Consider the following 25266-nt stretch of genomic DNA (forward strand, 5'->3'; position numbering starts at 1 on the left):
GCTAATGGTTTACTTACTGTGTTAATACGCAAATAAAAATCGACGTAAAATTAGAAGTTTATCGTTTTAAAGCAATCAAAGCTAAAAACAATTTTACTAACAACAAGCTCTCACGTGTCCTTATTTATCGTTTGGTCAGCATAGCGTAAATACAAAGATCTGAGAGCCAAAATTTCCTCGAAGCAAGAAGACCGATAGTGCCACCACGGGGACGACTTTCAAAACGCCATTATTTTCTTTTGTTGTTTTAAGGACTTGTGTGTACTTAAAGCATTTATTGCATATTTAATGAGCGTTGTATTTTGCCACAAAAAAAAAAATACTTGCACTTGCGTGCCAAGAAGGCAAACAGCAAGACATTGGCACCGAGCTCCAACAAGAACAAGCAAAAAAGGAAGGGGGCAATTCGAAAATAAACTGCACTAGATGTCTCTACCAGCCGTCCGGCCGTCTGATCGTAACAGCGGTGCTCGTCCGGGAACAGGAAAATTCGTCGCGCTTTATTCGCGGGTGGCGGTCCTTGGGCGCGGATTTATTGTGCTGTAGTCCGAGCCAGCCACCACCAAACATGGTAAGTGCCTTCGCCGACGCATCCAGCGTCGTTTTGCCTCAAGCTAGGCTGCGTCGTAACGCACGCACGGACGGTACCCAACCCGAGCGCTGTGGCCGTACTTGGGTGAAACCGCTACTCACTGCTGCAGCCCCGCCACTGCATGCGACGGCAGCGAGCTCTTGTACTACCGTCCTTCGAGGGGCATACACGCCCTTTCTACCACTACGAGCGGCGGGGGTTGATCCAATGCTCGTCCTTCGGGCGCGTTTAAATGTCCCTAGGCCTAAGGATATTGGAATTTCCGGGCCCGCAGCAGTGCGCCTTCGCTTTTGCTGCGCCTTGCGAAGTGATGAGGCTTGTGACTGTGGCGCAGCCATAGCGGTGTGGATGCCTCCGTCCAAACTTTTTTCCTTTCTTTCGCTTTCAATTTGTTTTCATTCCTTCTCTCACTTCCCACTAGAGCAGGGGCAAAGGCTAGCGATTGTGAGTTCAAGAGCCGCTGTTTCGCGGCCGACTCAGTTTCGCAGATCAAGTGCTCGCACGCGCGATCAGTTAAGTCGTCCAGCGTGTCGAAGGCGGCGGTCTCTTGCTGCTTATGTCTTCATTTATTTTTGGTTTGAATTTCCTTAATCTGACGCACCCTGTGCATCGCAGAGCAAGCATGATGTATCGAAACGGCCAAGTGCCCCTCCAAGGAGCACGGCCTTCATTGCGCGACCGTCACCGCAGCGAACGAGCGAAGGGGGCTGGAAAGTGAAAACAAGGCGCGTTAAATTTTCAGCGACCCACCCGCGATGTCGCGCAGAAACCCTGGCGCGGGCGGGACAGCACGCGAAGCTGTGATGCAGGGGCAAGTCTTTTCTTTTATTTGTATATGCGCGAGTAGCACCACCCGTTGCTCGTCGCCGCGCAGTTTGACGCGTCGACCTTAGCTTTTTTTGTTTTGTTTTGTTTTGCTGTTCGCATTAAAACCCCTGTGGCCCGTGTTCGGTCGCGGTTCAGCGTGCGGTCTCGCACGCGGTTGATTCGATTCGAGCGTGTATAGTTTTCAAGCGCGGCCCGCGAAGCGTGTCGAGCCCGTGGCCTTTCCGTTACACACCAATGAGCGTTGAACGCAGCGCGCCGTGTAGCCCCCCTCCCTTCTTTTTCTTTTTTGCTGCCTTCGTTCCTTCGCTCTTGGCTTCGCATTCCTCCGTGCCCGCAGCGCAGTCCAGTTAATGACCGCCCGTTGATTATTGCGCCACTTGCCGCCGGCATTGCGACTAAAACAAGCAACGATGCCACGCGCGGTGTCGCTACGTCGTGCGTTTTCACATGGTCAAACCGCTTGTGGCAAATTTTTGAAATGGTTAGAAAATTACCGCACTGCACAAGATACAGGCAATGACAGGCCGAACACACACGAGTGTTTATTGCCTACTTTTTTTTTTTTTTTTTTTATTGAAGAGCGAAATACAGTAAATACAGGCAACTCGTGACCAGCCATGATCTGCAACATTGCTCATGCATGGCAGCCATGTATGATTGAAATTGCAGATATTGTTGCTTCTTCTCGTGTTTAGCGCCGAGTTTGACCTTCAGGTAGCACCTTGATGAATCATTGCAATAAAATTTTCAAATTGCCATACCAACTTCTCTAAACAACCATCTCAGTAGTTAAGGTCTGTGGAAATTGGTAAGCATTTAGCTCGAGATTGTAGCTTTATGCTGTACGCTCAAACATGTTGCAGTGTTGAGCAGAATCCCTGAATTATGGGCACAGTAGAGTGCAAATATGTCGTAAGTTGGAGATAGATCTTTGACAGATAAGTGAAGATGTGCAGGTTATGGTGGTACCTTAATGCTTGGCTGGCAGCCAGCACCTGAAGCACCAATGGCAGTCCGGACGAATGTTGTTCACCTTTGTGGCCTAATGTTCCATGCATTGCTTTCCTGTTGCCAGCCTGTGGGCTGATCTCCAGAATTCATGACAGGGCATTTCTTGCTTGCTTTTACAGTGTTTGCAGATACTTGTACGTGGAATGGTAATGCCTTGAATGACATTGCCAGATTTGTAGTAGTCTTAAATTGCATGCTTCTACTCTCATAATACGTAGCCGTATTCACATTGCCCACAGAAAAATAATGTTAGACGTGACGAACTTCGTGTGGGCACGCAGAGAAGTGTGCACAGTTTAACCATGACTTGAGTCAAATGGTAGAACCACAACTTGTGAAAGTTTAGCATTTTGATTTTTTTTTTTTTATCTTGATCTTGTGGAAGGAAAGTGTGGGGTTAAATCAAATCAGCAACATATAGACTAAACGTAGGTCAGCATTTGCACAACTGTATTGAGGCCATCGTCAGTACTAGTTTCTAAATAAAAGTTTTGAATGTTGGTTTTCGCATGGAAACTCAGGGTCATATGTAAATGCAAGTAAGATGCAGCAGTTATTACATAGACTATTTGTCAGTGGTATAGAAATGTAGCGCGCCAAGACTAGTGCTGTTTTATCTGCGTGCAATTCACGTCACGCTTACAATTGTAGCTGACGCCCTCAAGCCATTTTCTGACTACGTCTGATTTTTCTTTTAACCACAAATGGAACCTTGCACTTCCTTGATAGAGATGTTGCCAAATCGGTTGCAAATAGGAAAATGCCATTCATGACTATTATGCTATGTTCCTTGGAAATCGTATCATCTCGGCCGTCCATTACTCCATTGTGCACATTTGTGTGGTTACACATTAAATGGAAAACAAAATCAGTTGAGGAATGCCGCTTTCATATGATGTCTGGAACATATGCTGCTTGCTGTCTTTACTTGCGTTTTATTGAGAATGAAGTCAGTGTTCAGAGTCATTGTTTTGTAGCATTGGCAGTATATGTGATGGAATCATTCATACCCCATTTTGAATACATACTGGTATAGTTAAATAGGTGCTGCATGATATGCCTTCAGCAGTAAGAGCTGACATGATATAGTTGAGTGGAATAACTATTTCTGCGCAGTTACTTGGGGGGGGGGGGGGGGGGGGGCATCTAATCGCACACCTACTTGAAGAGTGGATGTACAGGGTTGGTCAAAAGTTCTCAGGCCACAGGTTCTGCTTTTATGCAGTATAGTTGGGCAGTTAAACTTGGCCACCGTGAACATGCTTTGTCCTTTGGCACCAGCCGCCTGAATAGCTAGATGAGGCTACAATGAATTGTTTTCGTAGGGTGTACGTCCCACTAATAACTTTTGCTGCCATTAGTGCCTTTGCTTTGGCACCGTCACACCTTCTTGGCTTTTGAATGTGGGACAGTTTTGTTCTTGTTCTCAACACAAGGCTGTACAGTCAAACAGTTCAAGTTGAGGTTTTAGGCCTCGCTTCGAGCCATTAACTGTGATATAGTCAGGCATACGTTTACCCCCTGCGGAGAACCATATTATTTTGGATGCCCTGCCTTCACGGCAAGCTGAAGCATTCTTCTGGCCAAGAGTGCTTAGGTTGTTTTGGGCAAAAGAATGTTGGAGCTCACTGCTGGGGCAACTTAACCATTATAATGGTGCTAGCACACCTTTACTGTTTCTAATTGTGAAGTTCCTAATTGTTAGTTTACGCTCCTGTCTGGTCTTTGACTCTGTAAGATGCGTAGACCTGCTATCCTGTTTCTAGTTCCCATCTCGGTGTTTTGCTGCCCTGTTGTGAATGCCTTATCTTGACAGCATAAAATGGGGGTCAGTGTTACAGCACTTGCGTCGTAGGTGAGCAAGACGTTTCTTCTGCGCAGTTTGAAATATGTAGAGAAATTGCAGCAGAACCCGCTTTGTTGGAAGTATGATGCTAAATTTTTCAAGTAATTACTTTTTTGCAACTGAATTCTGCACAAGCTCAGGCATTACAGACATTGTGTTTCATCCACGAGGAGTTACAACATCAAATTTAAGATAGCGAACAGGGCTAGATGGTAGTGATTCATGATTACTGGACACAAATGAGTGAAGGTTAGCAGTATTGGGAGGAGGTTAGCTCATGTATGGTCCTGTCCCATAATCTTACTTTCATCATTTGGGCTAATTGGTTTTTGCAACGTAGCTCGGCATACTATCATTGCAGGAAAAGAAGGGCAAGGAGGTAAGTAAGATGCTATGAATGCCGACTATCACCTTAAGTCAGTTACTTTGTCAGGGTTATTAAACCACACAGTTTATAAAATAAAAACCAAGCTGGTGCCAAATGTTCACTGTGTTTATCTCTTTCCATAGTAGAAGGCTTCAAATCAATTGATCTGATTCATATTTGGCGAGAACCTGTTCTCACTTGGCCTCAGGGACTCTTGTTGAAATTGTTGTTGCAATTTCAAAGGTTGCTGAAGTACTAAGGAAAAATCAGGTGAATGGGACTGAATTGCATGGATTATTGGATAGAAGAGAAAAACCAGAAACGGTATTTCGAGCTAAAAGTTTCCACATGTCTGCAATTTTCATGAGCAAGAAGACATCATTATGTCACGCTCCTGTATTTCTTTCAATGAACAGAGTTGTTTCAAAGGCCTTCACCTCTGTTCAACTATATATGACACGCAGTGTGAATTGGAAGTAAACTTGTTTGACTGGTTCTATATAGCACAGTTTTCAGTGGCTCGTTCAGTGTCCTTTGCCGGAAATGCCCAGGCAATAGCCACTTTTTAGTGAGATCTTGCATAATTGGTCACCGTTCTTGTTCTGAAACTTTTTTTTTTCCCTGCAGGGAAACGAAAGCTCTCTCCCAATGGAGATGTGCTCCAACTGTGAGTATCAGTATCACCGTTTTCAAATGCGGAGCAAGTTGAAACATTGCCTCTGAACGTTAACAAATGCTTTAAATGCGCAACCAGTTTCTTTCCCTTCTATGAATAAAGGCGCAGCATGGAGATGCCACTCCTCTTGAAGTGTGGAGAATTTCAGCACTGAAAAGTTTCCAAGTGTTTGGATGTACTGCTTCCACTGCTGCTGTTCAGCAACAGCAGATGTCTACAGTAAAACCTCATTGATGTGTCTTTTAAAGAATGCGGGGACAAAAGTAATTTTCAGGGAGAACATATGATCCAAACCTCCTGATTTTTGAAAAATATTAACTGCTGAATAGAGGTACAAAGATATTTAAAATTGAGACTTTCACTGCATAAAAGTGTAGACTAGCATTTATAGACATCCAGTATGAACAGCTCCTTTCCTAGTTGTTGACAAATCCAGTTCGTAAAAAGCACTGCTTTGCCCCCTTACATAAGTGACATGTGGAGAAACCATTGAATTGGCTTACAGTCATCGCATTTGTGCTCGTGCTGCGTCCCCCAGACCAGGCCCGCTCGTACGCAGGCAAATAGTTGTAGTTAACAAATAATTCGCCCCTGTGCCCTTAAGCTACCACAAGGAAGCCACCGCGTTTCTCCTCATAAAGTCGTGTTTCCGCGGGAACGTGCTCCTCATGTGTAGGTTTGTTGGCTTTCTTTGATGCCTCACCCTCATGCACCTGAGCACTGAAGGAAAGCAAATGTGGCGGGTGAGCACTGCTGATGACTTTTGCGAGCGCTCGTTAGCACATATCCGGTTGATTGCAAAACTTATTATATGATCACAGTTTGACGAAATTTCGAACTTAATAACCAGGAAATCGTGTTATCAGGGAATGCATTAACTGGGAGAAAAATAGTGTAACTCTATGGGAGATATGCTACTGGCCGCGAATTTGAGCGTATGATACGGGAAATTGTATGAACCAGGAATGTATCAATGAGGTTCTACTGTAAACCAGAAAGAATAGCTGCAGAGAAATACAAAAGGGCACCATTCGAAGTAGGACTGGGCCTATCCGGTTCAGACAAACTGCTTGGCTCTTTTTCATGCACCAGCAGCTCGCTGGTAGTGTCTGAAGAACTCCACTCTCATTGACCTGCTCATATGTTTGCACTTAACTGTTAAAACCCATTGCTGGCTTCTGCTTGCAATTTCAGAATCTCTATTTATTTCTTCAGATTCTCTATGCCCGATTACTCCTTAGTTTTCATCCACACATTTATAACAGTTGGCAAAATGTGTCAATGTTCAGTATGTCTGCTGTCGCGTTTCTCGCATCAAAGGCACTGCTAAAGTTTTTGCTGTCTTGGTACTATTTCACATATTCAGAATGCTTTCTTGCTATTTGTAATGGCGGTGCAAAACGTTCACATTTGTTGTTCCTGTTGTGAAAGCTGTGCTTAAATCACATTCGTGCATCCCGCAAGTCACCTGGCTGCAATTACGCATTGGCTTCACACTTGGCTGTACGTCCCAAGGTCACAAATAAAGTCCTAGCTGTGACGGCTGCATTTCAATAGATGGGAAATTCAAACGTGCTGCATCCTCTGCGATATTGGCACATATCAAGCAGCCTCCGCAGTGTCTTTCATGTAATGTGTGTCGCTTTGGGACGTTAAACCCCGAATATGGCAGTGCAACGATGTGTCTCATGTGTCATTTTCAGTCGATGCCGACGAAATCAAAAGGCTCGGCAAGCGGTTTAAGAAGCTAGACCTTGACAATTCCGGATCCCTGAGCATCGACGAGTTCATGTCCCTCCCCGAGCTCCAGCAGAATCCACTGGTACAGCGTGTAATAGACATCTTCGACACGGATGGAAACGGAGAAGTTGACTTCAAAGGTGCCCTCACGTTTTCCTATTCATATCAGGGTTCCTGGATTGCTTGCAATGATTTATGCACTGGGCATGCATAAAATTTCACAGCATTCAGGACAGCGAAGTCCTTTAGGGTTATATGATCAGAATCAAAGCTCAGAAGGAACAAGGTGCTTATCAGCATTTGTTAGGATGGTAGGATGAGGGTTAGCAAATGTTTGCAAATGTAGTACCACCATAGCATAACCATGGCCCTGTCTGGTACATTTCCTGAGAACTCTAATGAGAAGGAACTGATCATTTAGCTGTTCATATTTAACAATTTCGTTTCAAAATTGTGGCACCACGCCAAATATATGTCTTATATGAAAGCCTTATATGGCTCATGAGGCGCCAGATCTGTGTTGCCGGAGGTCGTCTGCAAAGTGTTATGTGCTGCAGTTACGCGAAAACAACAGCCAAGAGATCAGTTGATGGAAACGAGCTATAAAGTTAAGGAGTTAATAAAAAATTAATGTAGTTAAAGTAATAAAACAAATTGCAAGTAAAATGAAATGCAAGCAAGAGCAGACAAATTTAAATAATATTAAAGTCGAATTTAAGTATATTACTATCTGAAAAGCAATAAAGTTGTGAATGTCGGGAAAGCAAAAAAAATGCAGAACGAGCTCATAGCGGAACTAGCCAAGGAGCTCGTTATGCATATCTGTATGCAGGGAGACAAGAGCATGGCTTTTAACGGTTCTCTAGCCATTATAGTGTTACTTTCTTAAAGGACTATAGACATCAAATTTTGGTGGCATTTTTCTTCTTGTTAATGATGCATTGATGCATTTTTCTTCTTGTTAATGAGTCATTCCTGTATATCGATCCACATGCAGTTTTCGCCTACGGCCGCTAAATAATTTATAATGGAATTTTCTTTTCTCGCCAGTTTCGGTTTCGACAGCCGAGAGATGGCTGTGGCGTCACAATCTTGTCTTGATGTGCGGCATGAAAAAACAGCTATATAATTGCTCATTTTTCACTGGTAGTGATCCCTGTTCTTGAGGCAGGCGGCTTTATTATTGTAGTGAATTTAAATGATGCAGCAATGATGATATCGCTGTATTTTCATCCCTCGTCTGACCTAGACTTGACTGTGATGTCACAGCCATCGTTTGGCTGTTGATACCGAAACAGGTGAGAAAAGAAATTCGATTATAAGTCTTAGGCAAATGTGACGTACTGATCCGTGTACAATAATGTCATAGGCATCATTACAAATGATAAAACACTAAAAAAATTAAAACACTAAAAAAAAAAAAAAAAAAACATACGGACCCATCCTTGTGGTTCCCAAGTCGAATCCCGGCCTCGGCGGCTGCGTTTCAATGGAAGCGAAACGGCGTGGCGTCCGTGTGCTGTGCGATATCAGTGCACATTAAAGAACCCCAGGTGGGCGAAATTTTCGAAGTCCTCCACTACGGCGTCTCTCATAGCCTGAGTCGCTTTGGGAATTTAAACCCCACAAACCAAACCCATCCTTCATAGTTTGACGCCTTTCACTGCTTCTTATAGACTCCCTTTATGTTAACTTAACTCGTAGGAGAGTCTCATTTCTCGAATTTGCCTGTGTGGCTGATATTTTCGGGGCTGGTTGAATTCATTGAACTGATTTAGCCTCCATCGGGTTATTTTTCTCTTCCACAGAATTTATCCAAGGAGTGTCGCAGTTTAGCGTCAAAGGGGACAAGGAGTCCAAGCTCAGATGTAAGTGTTGTCGTCAGTACAGTAATTGATCTAGACATTTTGGCGTGCACGAAGAATCTTGGTTCTTTTTGGCAACTGTGTTACAGGGAAGGCATTAAGGACATGGTGTTACGATAGTAGTACTAGTTGGTATTGTGGCCTGACTGGAAAAAGGAAAAGTAGCTAACATGTAGGTGTAAGATAAACTGGGTGTAGCTTAATCATAAACTTGGTTGCCTTTTGAGCGCATTGATATATCTTCTCCCACATCACAAATCGGCATATATTAAGAATGGATTTTTAGTGCCTTCAGATTCAGTATAAGTTCCCATCATGTAGATAATTAAGAAACATCTGAGAGAGCTGTTAATTATTCTTGGTTAATTGTAATTTCTTCTAACAACCTTAAATGAGCACATGAGGTGTAGAACAGGCAAGGAGTGTTTTTTGCCGACTGGACGGTGTGGCTTTTCTGCTTTTTGGTTGCGTGTGGTAACAAAAAGTGTTGCCTGGCAGTGACCAGGCTTAACTGGCTACTCGCCGCAGAGCAGCAAGCAACGTGGCCCGCCACACTGAAAATTTCAAGTTTCCATAGTTTGTGATAAAAAAAAGCAATGTCTCCAAACCGTGCGTTGCTTTAATCCTTAGTGAAAAAAAGAGCAAAGTGTCAGCATCTGCATTCTTTTAATCCGTTCAGAATATGGTCAACTGCTTACATGCACACTGTGCCCGCTTGCAGTTGCCTTCCGGATTTACGACATGGATAACGACGGCTTCATTTCCAACGGCGAGTTGTTCCAGGTGCTCAAAATGATGGTTGGCAACAACCTCAAGGAAGCTCAGCTGCAGCAAATTGTTGACAAGACCATCCTTTTCGCTGACCGCGATGAGGACGGCAAGATCTCCTTCGACGAATTCTGCTCGGTTTGTGCTGGTTTGCCATTCGAGCTGCCTGTGATGTCTCTGTAATAGTGCAAGCATTTTGCAAAAGGCCAACAAATATATGTTAGACGTCTAACTCAAGAAAGTTTCCTGGGCATTGGAAAGGGTGCTTTGCCGTTTAGTGCATAGGAACTTTGGACACCTCTGAGCAGGCTGCTCTTGTTTTATGTGGTAAACCGGAGCTGTGATGACCCTGATGATTGTATACTCAAAAAAGGAAAACATCAGGTTATCAGAGCTTTTTTTTTTATTTTTATTTTATTTTTATTTTTATTTTTTTATTTTTTTGCTCAGCAGCTCAATGTTTGTAATTAAATGGTTGTGACCAATCGGTTTCCCATTCCTTTCTTCAGTGCATTATTGTGCTGCTCATGTTCATAATGTTAATGTCTTAGATGAAGGTGTGCTTCATTCTTGCACCAGTGTTCATTGATCCGTTATCTGCATTCCAGTGTTCTCTTCCTCTCTTCTTCAAAGTAAGATTTAGTGTACAACTGCTGCTAGAAGCTTGCAAGTGTATAAATTATAATTTTGATACCAGCACATTTGTTTTCCTGTTGACCTTATGTTTGTCCTCAAGTGTACTTTTTGTGCACTGCACCAGTGCAGTGTAAACTCAAATGCCTTTTATTTTACTGCTGACTGGAAATGTGCAATCAAGTAATAAAGTTTGTAACCTTTGTTATTAAGGCTGCTTACAACAAAAAGCTGAGTCTGCCAAAATTTTATCTGTTGGCACTGTTTGGTCTGTTGCTGTTCCGTATGATATTCCATAGTCCGTATAATATTTTGCTTTCAAACAGAAAAAGAAAACTTGTGTACAGTGAAATCGGCACTAACCATTTAATATGCCAGTGTTTATAACAGTTCCTGCACTTGATAGCTGCAGTGAGACTCCTCCAGTGGTTTGCTGAAATGAACTCTAATACAGTAGAACCTCCATGTTATGGACCCTGCTCCTATATTTTCATAGGCCAGTCTCATCCGAACTCGTGGAAATCCACGCGATACTGTTGTCGTGTCAACCTTGGCGGAGTTCCTGCATGCTTCATCGCAAATGTCTCTTCACCGTTGTGCTTTCCTCTGTGCAGAGATTTTGAGCCTACATTTAGCAAGTGCAGAACAGTGACATCAGGCTGGCTGAAGCAAAACTCTAGACTCCATAGGCATTTGATGTTCACTGTTCAGCTGTTTTCAAAGCAGATTGCACCCTCACTGCCTCAGGCACTGCAAATCTTTTTCATTTTGCAGTTTCAATTTTCATGCTGTGGGATGCTAACGTCTGAAGGCGCAATAATGAAACTACGCCTGTGCAAAACTAATAAGGGAGTAATTACTCATTGGCATCCACCCAAGCGCACCCATATGGCTACAATAAGGGAATAATGAGTAATTCTCCCTTATTACAAATCTGCTCCACCGTGGGGAATTCCCCTAAATATTTGATTGCTGCAAATGTAGCGTGGGTTGGCTTCGAGGCATATTTTTGTCGCCTGCGTTTGCCATGTCACCTGTGGCTTACGAATATAATTTCTAGGTTTCATTAGTCGAGAACTGTTTAGGAGTAAAGTGGTTTGTGCAAAAACAGATCTGCCCTTTATGTGCAAACTTGGCCTACTCTGCACAGCCTTTCCTGCAGCAACGGCTGCTCAGGTAGATAGAGAGCAGTCTCGGGAGCACCAGATACCTTTTTTTTTTGCTTCAAAACGATTCCAAGAGCCGCGGATTCTTGCAAATTTCAGAGGGAAGTGTGCTGCTATGGTAGAAATAATAAACAGCAGTCTTTTATTTTCTTTTTATTTTTTCTTCTTTTCCTCTGCTGCCGAGTTTCTTAGCTGCTACTTGTTTTTTTGCGCTGTCATGTAGAAAACTCGTTGCTCTTGTAAAATTTCATTCTAGCGAATTAAGTTGTTTGTGTGCGGACTTTTGAGGTTTTTTCTATTCAATTCTTCCCTCCATCTGTCTGAAGGCATAGAAGGCAGTCTCCTATTCTCTCACTCTGCATGGCTTGATTGCCGCACACAGTGTAGACGGCATTTTTAGGCTGTTCAAAATGTGGAATATAGTACACGTTCAAGTCCCTTACTGATCCTAAAAGTTGTCCTCGAGAAGAAATCTCAAAATGGCGGCGCTCTGCTTTTAGGAGATCTTCAAATTACTGTAATATGACCAGAGCTGGTTGTATCTTTTAGCTTGCTTGTCCCTCCTTCATATTTGTTCCACTTATGAATCTAGACATGTACATCTTCAAATTATACAAGTCATACAAGTCATTTATACCTCGTGTCTGCAGCACTGGCCCATACCCTTTATACATTTGTTAGTCTGGAGTGGCAGTAAGGGTTGGAAAGTTTGCATCCTAATATGGGAGTTGTCATTCTACAGTAAGCTTTTTGCACAATATCAGTGTCAAAGTGCTAAAATGGCTGTTTTAATAGTACAGCTAGAGGGCAGCTGATTAGTTAGTAGTAGTAGTAGTGATTACTGTGGTAGTATCAGAGATGTAAGGACTATGCAAGAGAGCAATACAGCAAACCTATTCTGAGCAACGTCGGTTGTCCTGTAGTATGCAAAAAAAAGGTGCGTCTGGGTTCGAGTTCACTGTCATCTTTTTCAAAATGAAGGTGCTACTGTCATGATCTCATCTTGGCTCTTGCTTTTTGCTTAGCAGTAAAATGCAAAATGGAACTTTGTTGAACACCTGTTATCAGGCCACAGTTGCCTTGTAATGCTTGTTGCTAATCAGTTTTGTTTGAATCTGAAACTTGGGGTCTTGCACTTGTGCCTGTAAACATTATTTGGAAGATGCTCAAAAGGCTAAGCAGAAATTGAAAACTTGTTTGGGATTCCAAAATGCGCTTACTTTTCCGCGACACCCCCTGTAGCTTCTCCAGTAGCACTAAGTTAATGTGCCTAAAACAGTCTTCACAGGCCATATAAGGAAATCGTTGCTTCCTTAAATCTCCTGAAGATAGAAAATAGTCATTATAATGAAAGCTAATGTTATGATGTTAGCTCGATGGAGGCGAAAAGCTAGGCTCCCGTGTGCTTGGCGATGTTGGTGTACGTTCAAGAACCCCAGGTGGTCGAAATTTCCGGGCCTTCCACTACGGCGTCTCGTAGCCCGAGTTGCTTTGGGACAACCCCCACAAACCAAACCAAACCTATAATGATGTGCTAGTGTTTTGCTGCTTATATCAGGCTTGAGATGCCCATACACCTTGCTGTGTTGTCAGGCCTGAGCGTACAGTGGGGCACGTTGCAAAGAGGTAGTCCCTGACGAGGTCTTTTCTTTCCTCTCTGCAGGTTGTCGGCAACACAGATATCCACAAGAAGATGGTGGTGGACGTTTGATGGCCCGTCGCGAAGGCGTGCCCGTATCTCGACGATTTGATTTTCTCGCGGCCCGTTTTCCCCCTCCGGAACACTTCAAACGTGTGCTCCCTTGTTTCCTGCCGTTATCTCTGCTCCAGTCGAAGAGGAAAGCCGATAAGCAGCGGCAGGCCCGCAATACGCGTTTGCTGCGCGTGAGGCGGAAGCCGAAGCGGCGCGCACCGCTAGGCGAAGACTTGACGCTGCTTTCGAGGCCGTGACGAGATGGTATGTAGAGGGCTCGCACCTGCCGAAGGCGGCGAATGCGCTGCCGGGCACCTGGTTCTCCAATATGGCGGCTGTGATAACGTCAGTACAGCTCATCTATGGAGCCAATGAAGACGCATGGAGGGCTTTCTATAGGACGCTGTGGGGTATTGATCGTTGAGGTTAATGTGATAGGTGAGCTGTGACAAATCGAGACGCCTTTGTTGCAGTTCCGGACGCTTATGCTGAGGTTGAGTTTTCGGCGATTAGAGACAAGCATTAGAACCTTGTTCCCCATTGAGCGCGGTCGTGCCGCCGTTCATAGTCCTTTGGGAAACTAGAGCGCCGCTGGCCTTATACCAATCAGCCAAATATTTTGGAGGCATGGGACCCCAGAGATTTCTGCAGTAGCTCCCGGCGTAGCCTAGAATTGTGAAATCGCGAAAGCGGTAGCTTCAACTCGTTGAAGTCTGCAGGTAGAGGTACTTGGGTGGAGTTTTTTGTCCTATTCCAGCAGGGTGCCAAGTTGCAAGGACCGTTGTTGGCACAGTGGGAGAGGCAAATGGTCATGGTGTAAACTGGCATGCTGCCATGTTGGCAAACTTGCTTCTCTTATCCCATCTAAAATCTTGTCAGTTTCTTCTGCCCTATATTGTGTGCACAGCAAGGAACGGGGAGAACACCACGTAGCACCCGCCCAGACTTACCTTTGCGTTCCTCCGTGCCAGTGTTTCGAAGGGGTCGCCGCCGCCTCGAAAGCAGCGCTGAGTTCCTTGGTCACTCGCGCACTTCGACAACTCCGCGCGCATATTTTATTTTCTTTCTTTCTTTCTTTTTGCGAGTTGAATGCACAGTGTATACACATGGGCTGCGCCTTGGCTCTCTTAATCTATCTCTCGTATAACTTATACTTCCAGCGCCTCCGATCAGCACGGGCGCTAGCCCAGCCCAGCCAGCCATTTTGGTGGGAAGCCTCAGGGCCGACTTCCGGCCAGCGTGTGTTCACATTATACTATATTTCGAGGCGTTTTTAGCGCATTGCGTCGACGCTAGAGAGAGCTACGGCGTATAAACATGGAACTCTAGTCGGCATGTGGCACACCCTGTTCTCCCTCCCCACACTCCTTTTTTCACAGCCTTCCCAGTGTTTTTCTCTTAGTTTTTATTTTTTTCCTTTAGTTTCCGTGCTTCCTGTGTACTCCCCCTGCCCCCCCCCCCCCTGGTCCCATTTCCTCACCAGCGTCCACCACCAGAACATTACCTCATGTTCGTGTTTTTTCTAGTGGACGAAAAGTTTTGCCTTTTTTTGTGTGTGTGTCATTCGTATTTATGTGCCATGGGCGCCGCTAGAGCTTTCGGTTTTCGCACGATTACCATTCAAGCAAGGGTGAAGAGGGGCCGTGTGTGATCGACCTGCTGCCTCTTGTCTTTTAGAGGCTCATCTTTAGCGCACTGTAACGGACTGTGCACCACCTTTCTTGGACATTCCCGCCTCGATAGTGCCAGGCTCTTAGTGATAAAGCTTTCCTGAACATTGCACGCAGTTGTGCCAGGTCACTGTGCTTGTTCAGGCAAAGCTTATTTGCTCACTGAGCTTAGCATATTCTGCATTAGACAGTACACTCGATGGTTAGCGCATTGGAGCCCAACTTTGCGGCATTCACTAGGTCATGATAAAAAAAAAAGATAAATACTGAAACTTTGAGGCCTGAATGTCGTCCTCGAATGGAGCCGTAGTCCTTAGTTCTTGCTATTTTAGCAAATGGTATGGCTTTTGCATTTTTGCTCCCTGTGAAGTGTGCCCAGTGGGAGAGACAAATTTACTGTTTGTTGATCAGTTGCAACAAGCGTCGAGTAATCCCGCTTTTTTCGGGAATAGGGAGGATGAAGGTGTCATGGTGAACTTCTCGCTATAACGAAATGGAATATAATCTGGAGCGTAGCGGTTCCCTCTTTCGGCCATAATGCGGCACCATTGTTGGAAAGTGCCATGCGTAGTGAACGAACCACTGCAGCTTTTCGGTGTGGTTTCGTCGAGCTTTCCTTTTCCATGTTACGGAGGTGTGCTGCCCGGGTGTCACAAGCGTGTGTGTGACTTGGTCACTAGTGGATGCTTGCATCATCGATCTCGTTGGTTAGCTGGCGAGGCCTTGTGTTATTTACTCTGCGCGATTGCTTGTCAATGTTCGTGCTCTACTCGGGGCCTGTGTAGCATTGTTGAGGTAGGCATTATATAATTTCCGAAGCATTTTGCAGGTAAATGTGGCTGAAACGCAGTCAGTCAGCAGGGATAGATAGCCTTATAGTATAGTTTGCAAGTTGTCATTGTCTCATGCGACCTCGAAGGTGTCTTTTTACTGTTTTACATGTTTACTTCATGTCATTACGAAATGAAGTGTTAAGCCGCGTTTGCGAGTAGATTTCGCCATTCCCAATTGAAATTTGGCTCGGACCATTTTAATCAATGATGCTACCGTTTTTCCATCTGGTCAACTGGATGAATGTTGTGTTCAGTTCAGCAGCAACTGTTATTAACACCTCATTTAACCTTAGAATAACATGTGTGTGTCCTCAGGGGTCAAATGGTGACGCCATAGAAAAAGAAAAAGAAACCATGCTTAGCTTGCTGATTTATTTTTATTATTATTGTGAACTGTATGCTCCAAGCCAGTATATAACCAGAAAGCAGTGCTTTTCTCCAAGGGTTTTAGTTTAGTGCTGGATTTTCATTTTTGTGCACAGCCTCGCTGTTAATGGATCAGTGCTTTTGAAAGGCTGTCACAGCAGACATATAAATGAGGGAATCTGCGAGGTTTAGACCTGTTGTGTAGTGCTTGTAAACAATGGTGGCATTTTTACTGATCACGATGGTTACTCCATAGTCTAAGGACGTGAGTCCTAAAACCCGAAGCTTCTTAACTTGACCATTATGCCTGTCAACATGCCGCAGTTCCCTGGAGGTCCTACAGTGCTAGCTAGCACTTACGAGACTCCGAATCAAAGCCCAAGCATGGTATTCAGCTTGATACAGGAAACTTAGCAGACATGGACGCCACCTATGAACCAGGCAGGTAACTATTGGTCCCAATATTGGGCTGGCGGTTCATGCTTTCACACGGGCAGCGAAGAGTCGTTGAGAGCAATGTCTGTTTCCATCCGCATACAGCTTGACAGGAGAACAGCAAAGTACATAGGACAGGTGTTTCTGACCACTAACATTTCTTTACCACTCGGCAAAACAATAGATGCAGCAAGTTCAACCCATACCACACATTTCTTCTTTTTTTCTCCTTCGGGGAGACCGAGACTGTTTATGCCGGCTCGCTGGAGCGTCCTCCTGCCTCTGGATGGTTGCCGGAACTCGCATTGTCGTGGAGCCCCTTGGTGTGACCTGTGCGGTCTCCCTCGTTTGAGGAGAAATTCCATCGCCTGTGTAATCGGCACTTTATGCGCGCATGAACGAAAGCAATATGGCGGCGCCCATGGCGTATACAGAGCTTGCAAGCTCACACGACGTAATAGCTGCAGGGTGATCGTTGATTTTTCCGGCACCATCACTGTCAATATCTATTTGCATTCTGCCTTTCTTGACACACTCGCACTCTCCCCCAATGCTCCGCATCTCTTGTTCGCTGTGGTTTTGTTTTTTTGTCCTAGCCTGTGCTTGCGTGTGTGCACTGCATGCACCAGCGTCCCACGAGGGGTGTATTCATACTTGCGATGTATCCAGGGTCGCTTGCCATTCAAATTTTTTGTGTGTTTGTCTTATGTCAAGGCAGCAATTGAGAACTTGCTAACAAACCCCCCACATGGTCAAAATTGGTCTGCAGGCCTCTGCCGTTCAGTGATTCTTAGCCCAGTGTTGTTTTGGCACATGATCAATGAATGTCCACCACAGAAAACTAGCCACCGCCTTTTTTTTTTTTTTCGACAGCGTGTACCGTAGCATGTTAACATGCATATGCACAATTATAGCATGTTAATGCACTTCTTATCACTCCTACGAAAATGCTACTTTGTTTTTGTCACTAGTGCACTAAGCCATTTATAGACACCCTCTCACAAATATGAATACACCCCAAGGGGGTTGTACTCCACTGAATACGCCCCTGTACTTCCCCGCTTATAAGGTGCAACACATTACGGCCTTCGTGGTCGCGTCTCCACACAGCACGCAAGCTGTTGCTTTTCTTACTGTAGGAAACAGCTTTTTTCTTTTTCTTTTGCCGGCAAATAATAACGCGGTCTATTCGCGACATACGAGGCGTTTTGATGTGCGCGTGCGTGAGTTTGCGTGTGTGTGTGCGTTTGTGCATGTGTGAGCGTGTATACTGTCCCACGTGATGCAGACCTTAAAAATGGAGCGAAAAAAAAATGTATGAATTTATTGCCTCGTGCTCTTTAGCTCGTGATTGTACCATACGTCTGTAAATACTCTCTTGCCCCGACTAAAAACTGCACTCTCCCGAAATTTCTCTGGTTTCATTCGTGTGTGTCACTCACTTGTTCCCGCGGCGTCTTGGTGTCACGCGGGACACAGCCTCGTGCGTCACACTTCCTGTCTGCTACAGAAAAAAGTGCTGCCTAGCCTTGGCACCGCAAACAGTGTTCATCACAAACTTAAATACAGGTGAAAACTTGCATGAACTGAAAGTGGGGAAACATCTTGCTGGGCCATTAAGGGTGTATTTTAGCACCATATGCAGTCACACAAGCAAAGCAACAGTATAGCGACAGGAAAGTATCTTCCCATGGCACTGTGAAAAAAAATGAAATTCTTGCCACTGGAAAACTTGCAGTATTCAAAACCGTACCATTTTAGCTTTCTTATTGCAATTCATTTTTCAGATGGTATTGATGAGACGTGTTCTCATGATTGGCTGTTAAGCTCTGTCATTCGCCAGTTGGGTCGAGTAACAAAGCAATAAAATGATTGCAAAGGGAAATCCCTGCCGAATACAGTGCGAAAAGGATGAAGCTGGTAGGGCCCGGTTCTTTCACGCGACAGGTGGAATCTCCAGGAATTGAGTTTATAGTTGAACTCGGCAATAGGCAATACTCGTATATGAAACAAGCAACTGTCAAGATGGTTTTCATGAGCTGAACATGCACATATAATTGCAGTTCTAAATTTTCACCTGTGGTGAAGCGATCGCCTCAAGTAACTTTTGCAGTGACATTAGTCGCGGCGCTTTTCTGTCATCCCAGTTTCACATGTGCCGAACTGCCATTCGTCTGGATATGTATGTGAGTGGTGCCTTGTTTTGGCGGAAGATGAGCGTCAGAGCAAAAGACAAGGTAGGCAAGAGGTTGGCGGTTTTCGAGTGAATACGTTTATGGGCTAAGAGCGGTATTTGTTGCACAATAAAAGGATGCCCTGGACACCTCGGTATTCCTTTGCAAGTGGTTAGTTTTAAAATGGGGGACCATATCGGTTAGTGGCGAGAGTGCGTACACCCAGAATGAAAGTCGCCTTTCAGCGCAACATATTCTGCGCGTGCGCATTGTCAACCGGTATTTACCCTATACCCTTAACTGATATAGTACTGATAGGGTTCTCTTATTATAAAAATGCGCTGATGTAAAGAGCGGGGAGCCTGTATACTTCGCTGATTGAATTTCTTGTCGCGCTTGTACCTATGTGCTAACAAACAGGCACTATACTCGCCCGTGTGATTCTGTGTCTCCGAAGTGAAGTCTGGGCAGGAGACATTCCTTTGTCGCCGCCGTGGCATGCATTGCTCATAATAGGAGGTTCTTCTGCGTGAACGGGATAGTTTGTAGAGGGTACAGGGTCGTAAGGACTGAGGAGCCCATTCCGCAGGGTTTGAGGATAAAAGTTCTTCCCTTTCCTGCCAAGCCTTCGCTGTAGAGCCAGGACAGTAATGTGCACCCCGCGCAGTGACTGTAGAAGCTGCAGCAAAACCGGTTTCCGACTGTCCAGAGAAGAGGAATTTTGACAACTCACTCGCCCTATGCCAATGTCTATCATTTGAAACATCAGTGCGCTGCCAAACAGCGTGCGGTGCACACGAAGGTCAGGTTTCGCTACGTTCTACACCTTTTTGTGCTATTTCTAGCATAGTGTGCCTCATTCGCGATGCCGTGCTGCGCTTTCAGTGCAGCACACGATAATGTGTCTGCAAGCGGTTATCGAGATGCGGCGCGGAAGATGGTTTTGCTGCATAGAGTCGATCGGGCTGACTTCAACGCAGCACAGTGATCACTAACTAATCTTGCATTCTGCGCCATATGCATGCTGTGTGCGGATTCGTTTTCCGCGCTGCTAAGTGCCCCATCTTGTGTGCGCCGTTTTTATTTGCAATATTTTGGCCCACGCACCTGTATGTACAGATTTCGAAATTAAGGTCGTGGTTTTTATCGACACGTTTTCCAGCGCGTTGCCTTTGGCTGGGATTTTATACACATAGGCTCACTGCATTTATTTTATTAAGTATCGCTTTGCGTAACCAAGCAGTGATTAATATTTAGCAAACAAAAGGGCGCTTACTTGCGGAACGATTGACAGCCTCAGTGAGCATGTTTTTGACAATGGGCACTGGATACAACCAGTCTCCACTGTAAGAATAAGTCGGGCTGCTTCCCAGCACTGCATAATACTTGGGACGTGGAAAAAAACAGCTCGAAACGGAAATGTTAGAATGCTCACTCATTCACGGCTTGAGTAAAAAGTGCGCCAGCGAGTACAAAAAGTTGCGTTTATGAGCAAAAAGGCGGTTCGGCCACGCTTCTCATTGTCCATTAGCAGTACGCACACGGGACATCTGACCTGGGATTGAATATATGCTATAAGTTTTTATCATTGGCTATTCAATTGCGCTAGACGTTGCTGTATGCATCTGCATGCACAGCCAGACGATAAAATAGGAGGTCACAGCGGAAAAGGCGGTTCATTATAAACATGCAAGTGGCGTTTGTCCCGTCGTCCTTTGAATTCTGAGCGCTTTCAAATTTATTATTCCATACAACTTGCCCAGAAACAATTTAATTAGACCAAGACCACTTCGAGAAGATAATACCCATGGCCTACAAAATGCCCATCAAAATGTATGTGATGCAGTGAACAATGTGTAGATACCCCCATCATTCTAAATGGGGCTCTCTGGCAAGCCCAGTGCAAAGTTCACGGTGGTGGCGAGCGCGAACGAACCAGCGTCCGTTGAACTAGCAGGTGGCTCTGGCTTAGTTAACGAAGTGCTGTGTCGGTACCATGATGGAAGAAAAAAAAATCGGGGGACACTTTGGCTCACTAAAGGGCTTCAAGGCGCGTCTTCCCCGCCGCGCTGCTTAGGCATTGACTGCGAGACCGCTTGTGATTGACTGATACTGTGCCTTTTCTTTGCTGTCAATCAATTTTAAACTGTACTGCGGCGTTCGAAGAAGCCCAAATGAAAGGCGCCATACGGAAGCCTGGATCGAACGCCCGGCGGGGTCAGCTTCGTATATGCGTGATGATAACTCCGCCAGATAAGGAGGCCCCCAATCCCTGCCCCCGGCAGCGTATTGACAAACCATATCCCGTAGGAGCACTCGAGCAGACGACGCTCTGACGCACAAGCACGTGACACGACGTCACTTTCTTTAAGTTGTTTTTTGCTTGTTTTAATTTTTTTTTATGCCAAAGGAAGATGGCGGCGCACACGCTCGCGCCGTTGCTTCGCCGACGCTGGCGTTGGGGCGTTGGTTAACCAGACAAACGCGTATCCTTCTACCATGGCTTAGTGGTAGTGCCTGTGGCTTAAGGGGTGCTGCGGCCGCAGTTTTGAGGCTTTATAAATGCAGTGGCCCAAGCCGTGCCATTTGGATGCTGGATACTGTGATGTTTGCAGTTCGAAACAAGTGTCTTGGCCGTCATCTCGAAGTCTGGTGTTTGACTCTGACAGCAAGCGATTTTGTGAAGCCACGACTGCTGAACTTTTGCTGCCTAAACATGCTGGATGCCGACTGTGCTGGTGCTGGATGTGCAAGTGTGTCGATTCCAAGAAAGCTGCGCAGCGCGGTTGGAGCTCGCCTTGGAGCCACTAATCGTTGAAAGTGCCTTGGTTAGTAGCACTGCAATATTTAGATAAGCACCGCTGGAATATGGGGGTAAAAAGGGGGGAAAAAAGAGATAAAAAAAAAAACTTGGTTACGTGGTGTATTTGTGCAACATTTGCTGTAATGCTGCATCGCTGCTCGGGGGTCTTCGCTAAGGATGCTAAAGCTACTGGCCTACCCAAGGGCAAATGTAGACTACTATCGATGCTAAATTACATCTCAAAGGCCGTCTCTCATTTTATGCTACCTTGTGAGCAGCTGTTTTCACTCAGAATTGGATTGTTTTTTTTTTTCTTTCTTTTTCCAGTTTCCGGCATTTAAATACGGAAATGTTTCATATGGCAACATGCTGGAACAGCGAAGCCAGTTTTCTGAAATTAGCGGTAATAATCCTTGAAATGAAAACATGCTCTCGTTTTGTGAACGCACGCATGATTACGGCGCCCTGGTCATAGCGGCAACCGCCTTTTTCTGAAGCCCATAATCTGGCGACGTCAAACTATTGATTCTGAAAGTAGTGTGATATTATAACCAAGTACTCACGCTTCTGTGGCTAAAAACAGCGCTGACACGAGACGAAGCAGAGGGGACACGACGCTGTTTCGTCTGCTTCGTCTCGTGTTAGCGCTGTTTTTAGCCACAGATCATGCACCAACCAGCCAGAATTTCCACCCTCTTAAAGTACTCACGCTTGTTTGAGAGCACTGTGTTGAATAGGCATTTGTTGAGCGCAATAGCTAACTTAACTGCACCTGTTAAGCAGAGGCAGTGACATAGCATGCTGTGTAATTTGTTTTTTGTAACTCTTTATGTATGTGATTGGTATTCTGCTCAAGTGTCATGGCAAGAAGAAACAACAGTGTTTATTTTTGAAGTTGTGGGCAACCCATAACATGCTTACGCAGAATGGTGCAGTTCAATATTGAGTCAAATAAATAAGTGCTGGTTTTCACAACAACTGTTTATTCCTTGTATACATCTCAAAGTGACCTTGGCTAACTTGAATTCCAAACTATCTTACAGCCGCTTCAAAAGCTTCTGAATTAGGTGACATGTTGTACATGCACCATTATGCCTACCAATCTTTTTGAAGAAGGAATCATTGCTACAAAATTAAAGGATTAAGCTCACAAATTATAGCAACACTTGAAGAGGGGAGAACCAGAGTATTTTGACATCATTCCCTTATGGTTTGCACACTGGTCAGCTAGCAATCCAACATTTCAAAGAAACGCTTGTTAATGTCATCATCATGTGCCACAAGTGTGTTTATAGTAATTTAGGTACTACAAGGACTTGTGGCTATAGTAAATTAGGTACTACAAGGCTACCCCGATGAAAGTCGTCTAGGAGATAATATGAAACAACCAGTTTTAGGCATTTAAATATGAGGGACCTGAGTTCGATCCCAGCCATAGTGACCATATTTTGATAGAGAAAAATGTAAGGCACCCATTTACTGTGTGATGTCAGTGCATGTTAAAAAAAATCATTGGTCAAAAATGAGCCGGAGACCTACACTACAGAATCCTGCAAAGCCTAAGTCAATTTGGGACACTATACTAAACAAAACTGAAATACACTGCTTCTAAATTTAGGTGAAACAATGCCTTTGCTGTTTAGTAAATGCACGGCAAGCAATACATTGTAAACCATTTATGCAGAAGCAGTTTGTTTTACTGGCAAATGCTTTCAACTTTTTGGCAGGAAAAAGTGGCAGATGTGACTTCAGTTCTACAAATGACACTGGGCAGCCATGCAGCCATCAAAGAACCTACTTTGAATTGCAAATAGCCACATTTGTGTTTGCAAGGAGGCCCAAAGCACAGTGAATAAGCAAGATAGCGATGAAAATAATTCAACGAAAAGAAAGGTGGAGAGTTCAGCCAGCAGCAATATGACCCTAGCGTGCTGCTCCACACTAGAGAAGGGAGAAAAGGGAAATAAAAGGAGAATGAGGATAAAAATGGTTGATGACAATGTTGTAGTGCAGTGAATTGGTTCGAGTTATAGAGAAGACCACGCACACAGTGGATTGCACTTGTCTCGCATAGTCTACATATAACACATGAAGTGCATATTCTCCACATGCACCAGTTGTCATTGCACACACTTTCACTCTCATATTCTGGTCCAAATGCATACACAGGCTCGCCACGCACTGATTCTGAAAAAGCTCAAACTAGACAGAAACATGATTGATCGCACTGTAAGCAGCTGTATAGCATGCGAAGCACAGCACTAACAATTTGTGGTGTGTCACATATGGAATGGTTTGACTGTTAAATTGGCAGGGTACCATGCCATCAACTAATGTCTAAAAGCTGAGATGATGGCTTTGGTTGGAAGTAATCTAAGCCCTTGGCGATGCAAGTACACAAACGTAATCCAAATGCACTGTTCTTGAATGGCTGCTTTCCAAATTGTTGATATTCAAATTAAAGTAGTGTGGTGCTGTATGTTTTTCTGAAAAAAATCTTGCTGTGCAGCTAACTTCATTGCAACATCTGATTGAAGCTGGAACACCTGCAGCAGTACCACACAGCAAGACAAAAGTGTCCACGCAGATTGCAGAACTTTTGTAGACATGGAAAATAATAAAGTATGATTCATACTTATGAAACCTTTGCCCTTGTCTTCATTTTGATAGTGCGGCCCTAGGCAGCTGCTGCACCAAGATTTTCATAGGTCAACAGGCCCACCAGAACCAATGCACCCAACCGACCTTCTGCAGGGAGACCCAGCCGCTAACGATTCCAGTGGCTATGGGGAATGTGTTTATAAACCAGTACTACTGGAACTAGTAGGATCCCCGCAAGAAACCAGTAGGAAATTTTTACCTTGGATAAACAATTATCTTCTTTGGCACTTTTCAGCAATTGCTCTGATCCCTAAAAAGATGTTGGCTACATATCTACAGAATATCATTTAATATCTCATCAAGAGATGTGTGGGCATATGTGGGTATTCGGTACATGTCCACTTTCTACTCTCTTCAACGTGGACATTATAATGTATACTATAATGATATATTATTAACATTTGCGGCAGATATTCACTAGATGTTCACTCAGTATAAGTTCTTTGGCTAAGATTTTTTTTTCTGTAAACTGATTTTACGAACGTTTACAAGGGAAAGTTATCAGATTGACGGCATGTGACTAGCACTTTGTGTCATCATTTCTACAATTAGTCATTTAGCTTCGAGGTGATGACTTCCTTCAAAAGCCTCTTCTCTCGTGCTTGCCAGCTAACTGCATTGGTCTGCATGGAAACTATCGCCTAATATATTGCGCTCGTGTACTTTCGACTCCAGTGTATAAGCGAGAAATGTAGCTCCACTTTTTGTTAAATTGACTGAAATTCAACCCACATATAGCACTAGCCGAGTATAAATTATTTGGCAATGATTGAAATATACTGCTATGAGCAATACTGGCTGATCGGCAAAGTACGTATCTTTCTCCATCCTTTTGAACCTTTTGCACAATCCAAGACTTGTTGGTTTCGACGCTGTAGACTTCCAGCCATTCGTTGACGGCTGCCTCGTTTGTCAGGTTCGCGCGATACACTGATCCGAGCCCTTTTGACGCGAGCTCATCTTTTACGAGCTCGAGCGGCTCTGGGAGCTCGTCCATCATCTCTAGTTATCCGCAATTGACACACAAGTTCGCCAAGCACAAAATCACCCTGGTTAGCGCAGCGCGCAACGGATGAGCCAAGTGCACGTGCGTACAACCCAGAAGCACCGGACGAAATGCGTGGAGCTATGCGGATGGG

At 44.6% G+C, this 25266-nt stretch overlaps 1 protein-coding gene and 1 long non-coding RNA gene across 2 annotated transcripts; both read left to right on the forward strand.

Annotated features, from left to right (window-relative positions):
• The first annotated feature begins 316 nt into the window (after positions 1-316).
• On the forward strand, positions 317-17911 carry LOC146172938 (calcineurin subunit B type 2). Its single transcript, XM_084583643.1, has 6 exons — positions 317-571; positions 5272-5311; positions 7024-7200; positions 8869-8928; positions 9647-9831; positions 13156-17911. The coding sequence occupies exons 1-6, from the start codon at positions 569-571 to the stop codon at positions 13201-13203; spliced, it is 513 nt and encodes a 170-aa protein (XP_084439769.1). The 5' UTR covers positions 317-568; the 3' UTR covers positions 13204-17911.
• A 3139-nt stretch (positions 17912-21050) lies between these two features.
• On the forward strand, positions 21051-24109 carry LOC146172939 (uncharacterized). The gene is made up of 2 exons (XR_014702285.1): positions 21051-21491; positions 23976-24109. It is a non-coding gene; the product is annotated as an uncharacterized LOC146172939 (long non-coding RNA).
• The last annotated feature ends 1157 nt before the right edge of the window (positions 24110-25266 follow it).

The sequence above is a fragment of the Amblyomma maculatum genome, chromosome 11 (assembly GCF_055883805.1).
Source record: "Amblyomma maculatum isolate TAMU_Amacu chromosome 11, ASM5588380v1, whole genome shotgun sequence".
Classification (NCBI taxonomy): domain Eukaryota; kingdom Metazoa; phylum Arthropoda; class Arachnida; order Ixodida; family Ixodidae; genus Amblyomma; species Amblyomma maculatum.

Excerpts from the sequence above, each read along its gene's own strand:
- LOC146172938 (XM_084583643.1), top strand. Across the intron at positions 8,929-9,646 it reads CAAGGAGTCCAAGCTCAGAT|TTGCCTTCCGGATTTACGAC; the intron begins GTAAGTGTTGTC and ends GCCCGCTTGCAG. Across the intron at positions 9,832-13,155 it reads CCTTCGACGAATTCTGCTCG|GTTGTCGGCAACACAGATAT; the intron begins GTTTGTGCTGGT and ends TCCTCTCTGCAG.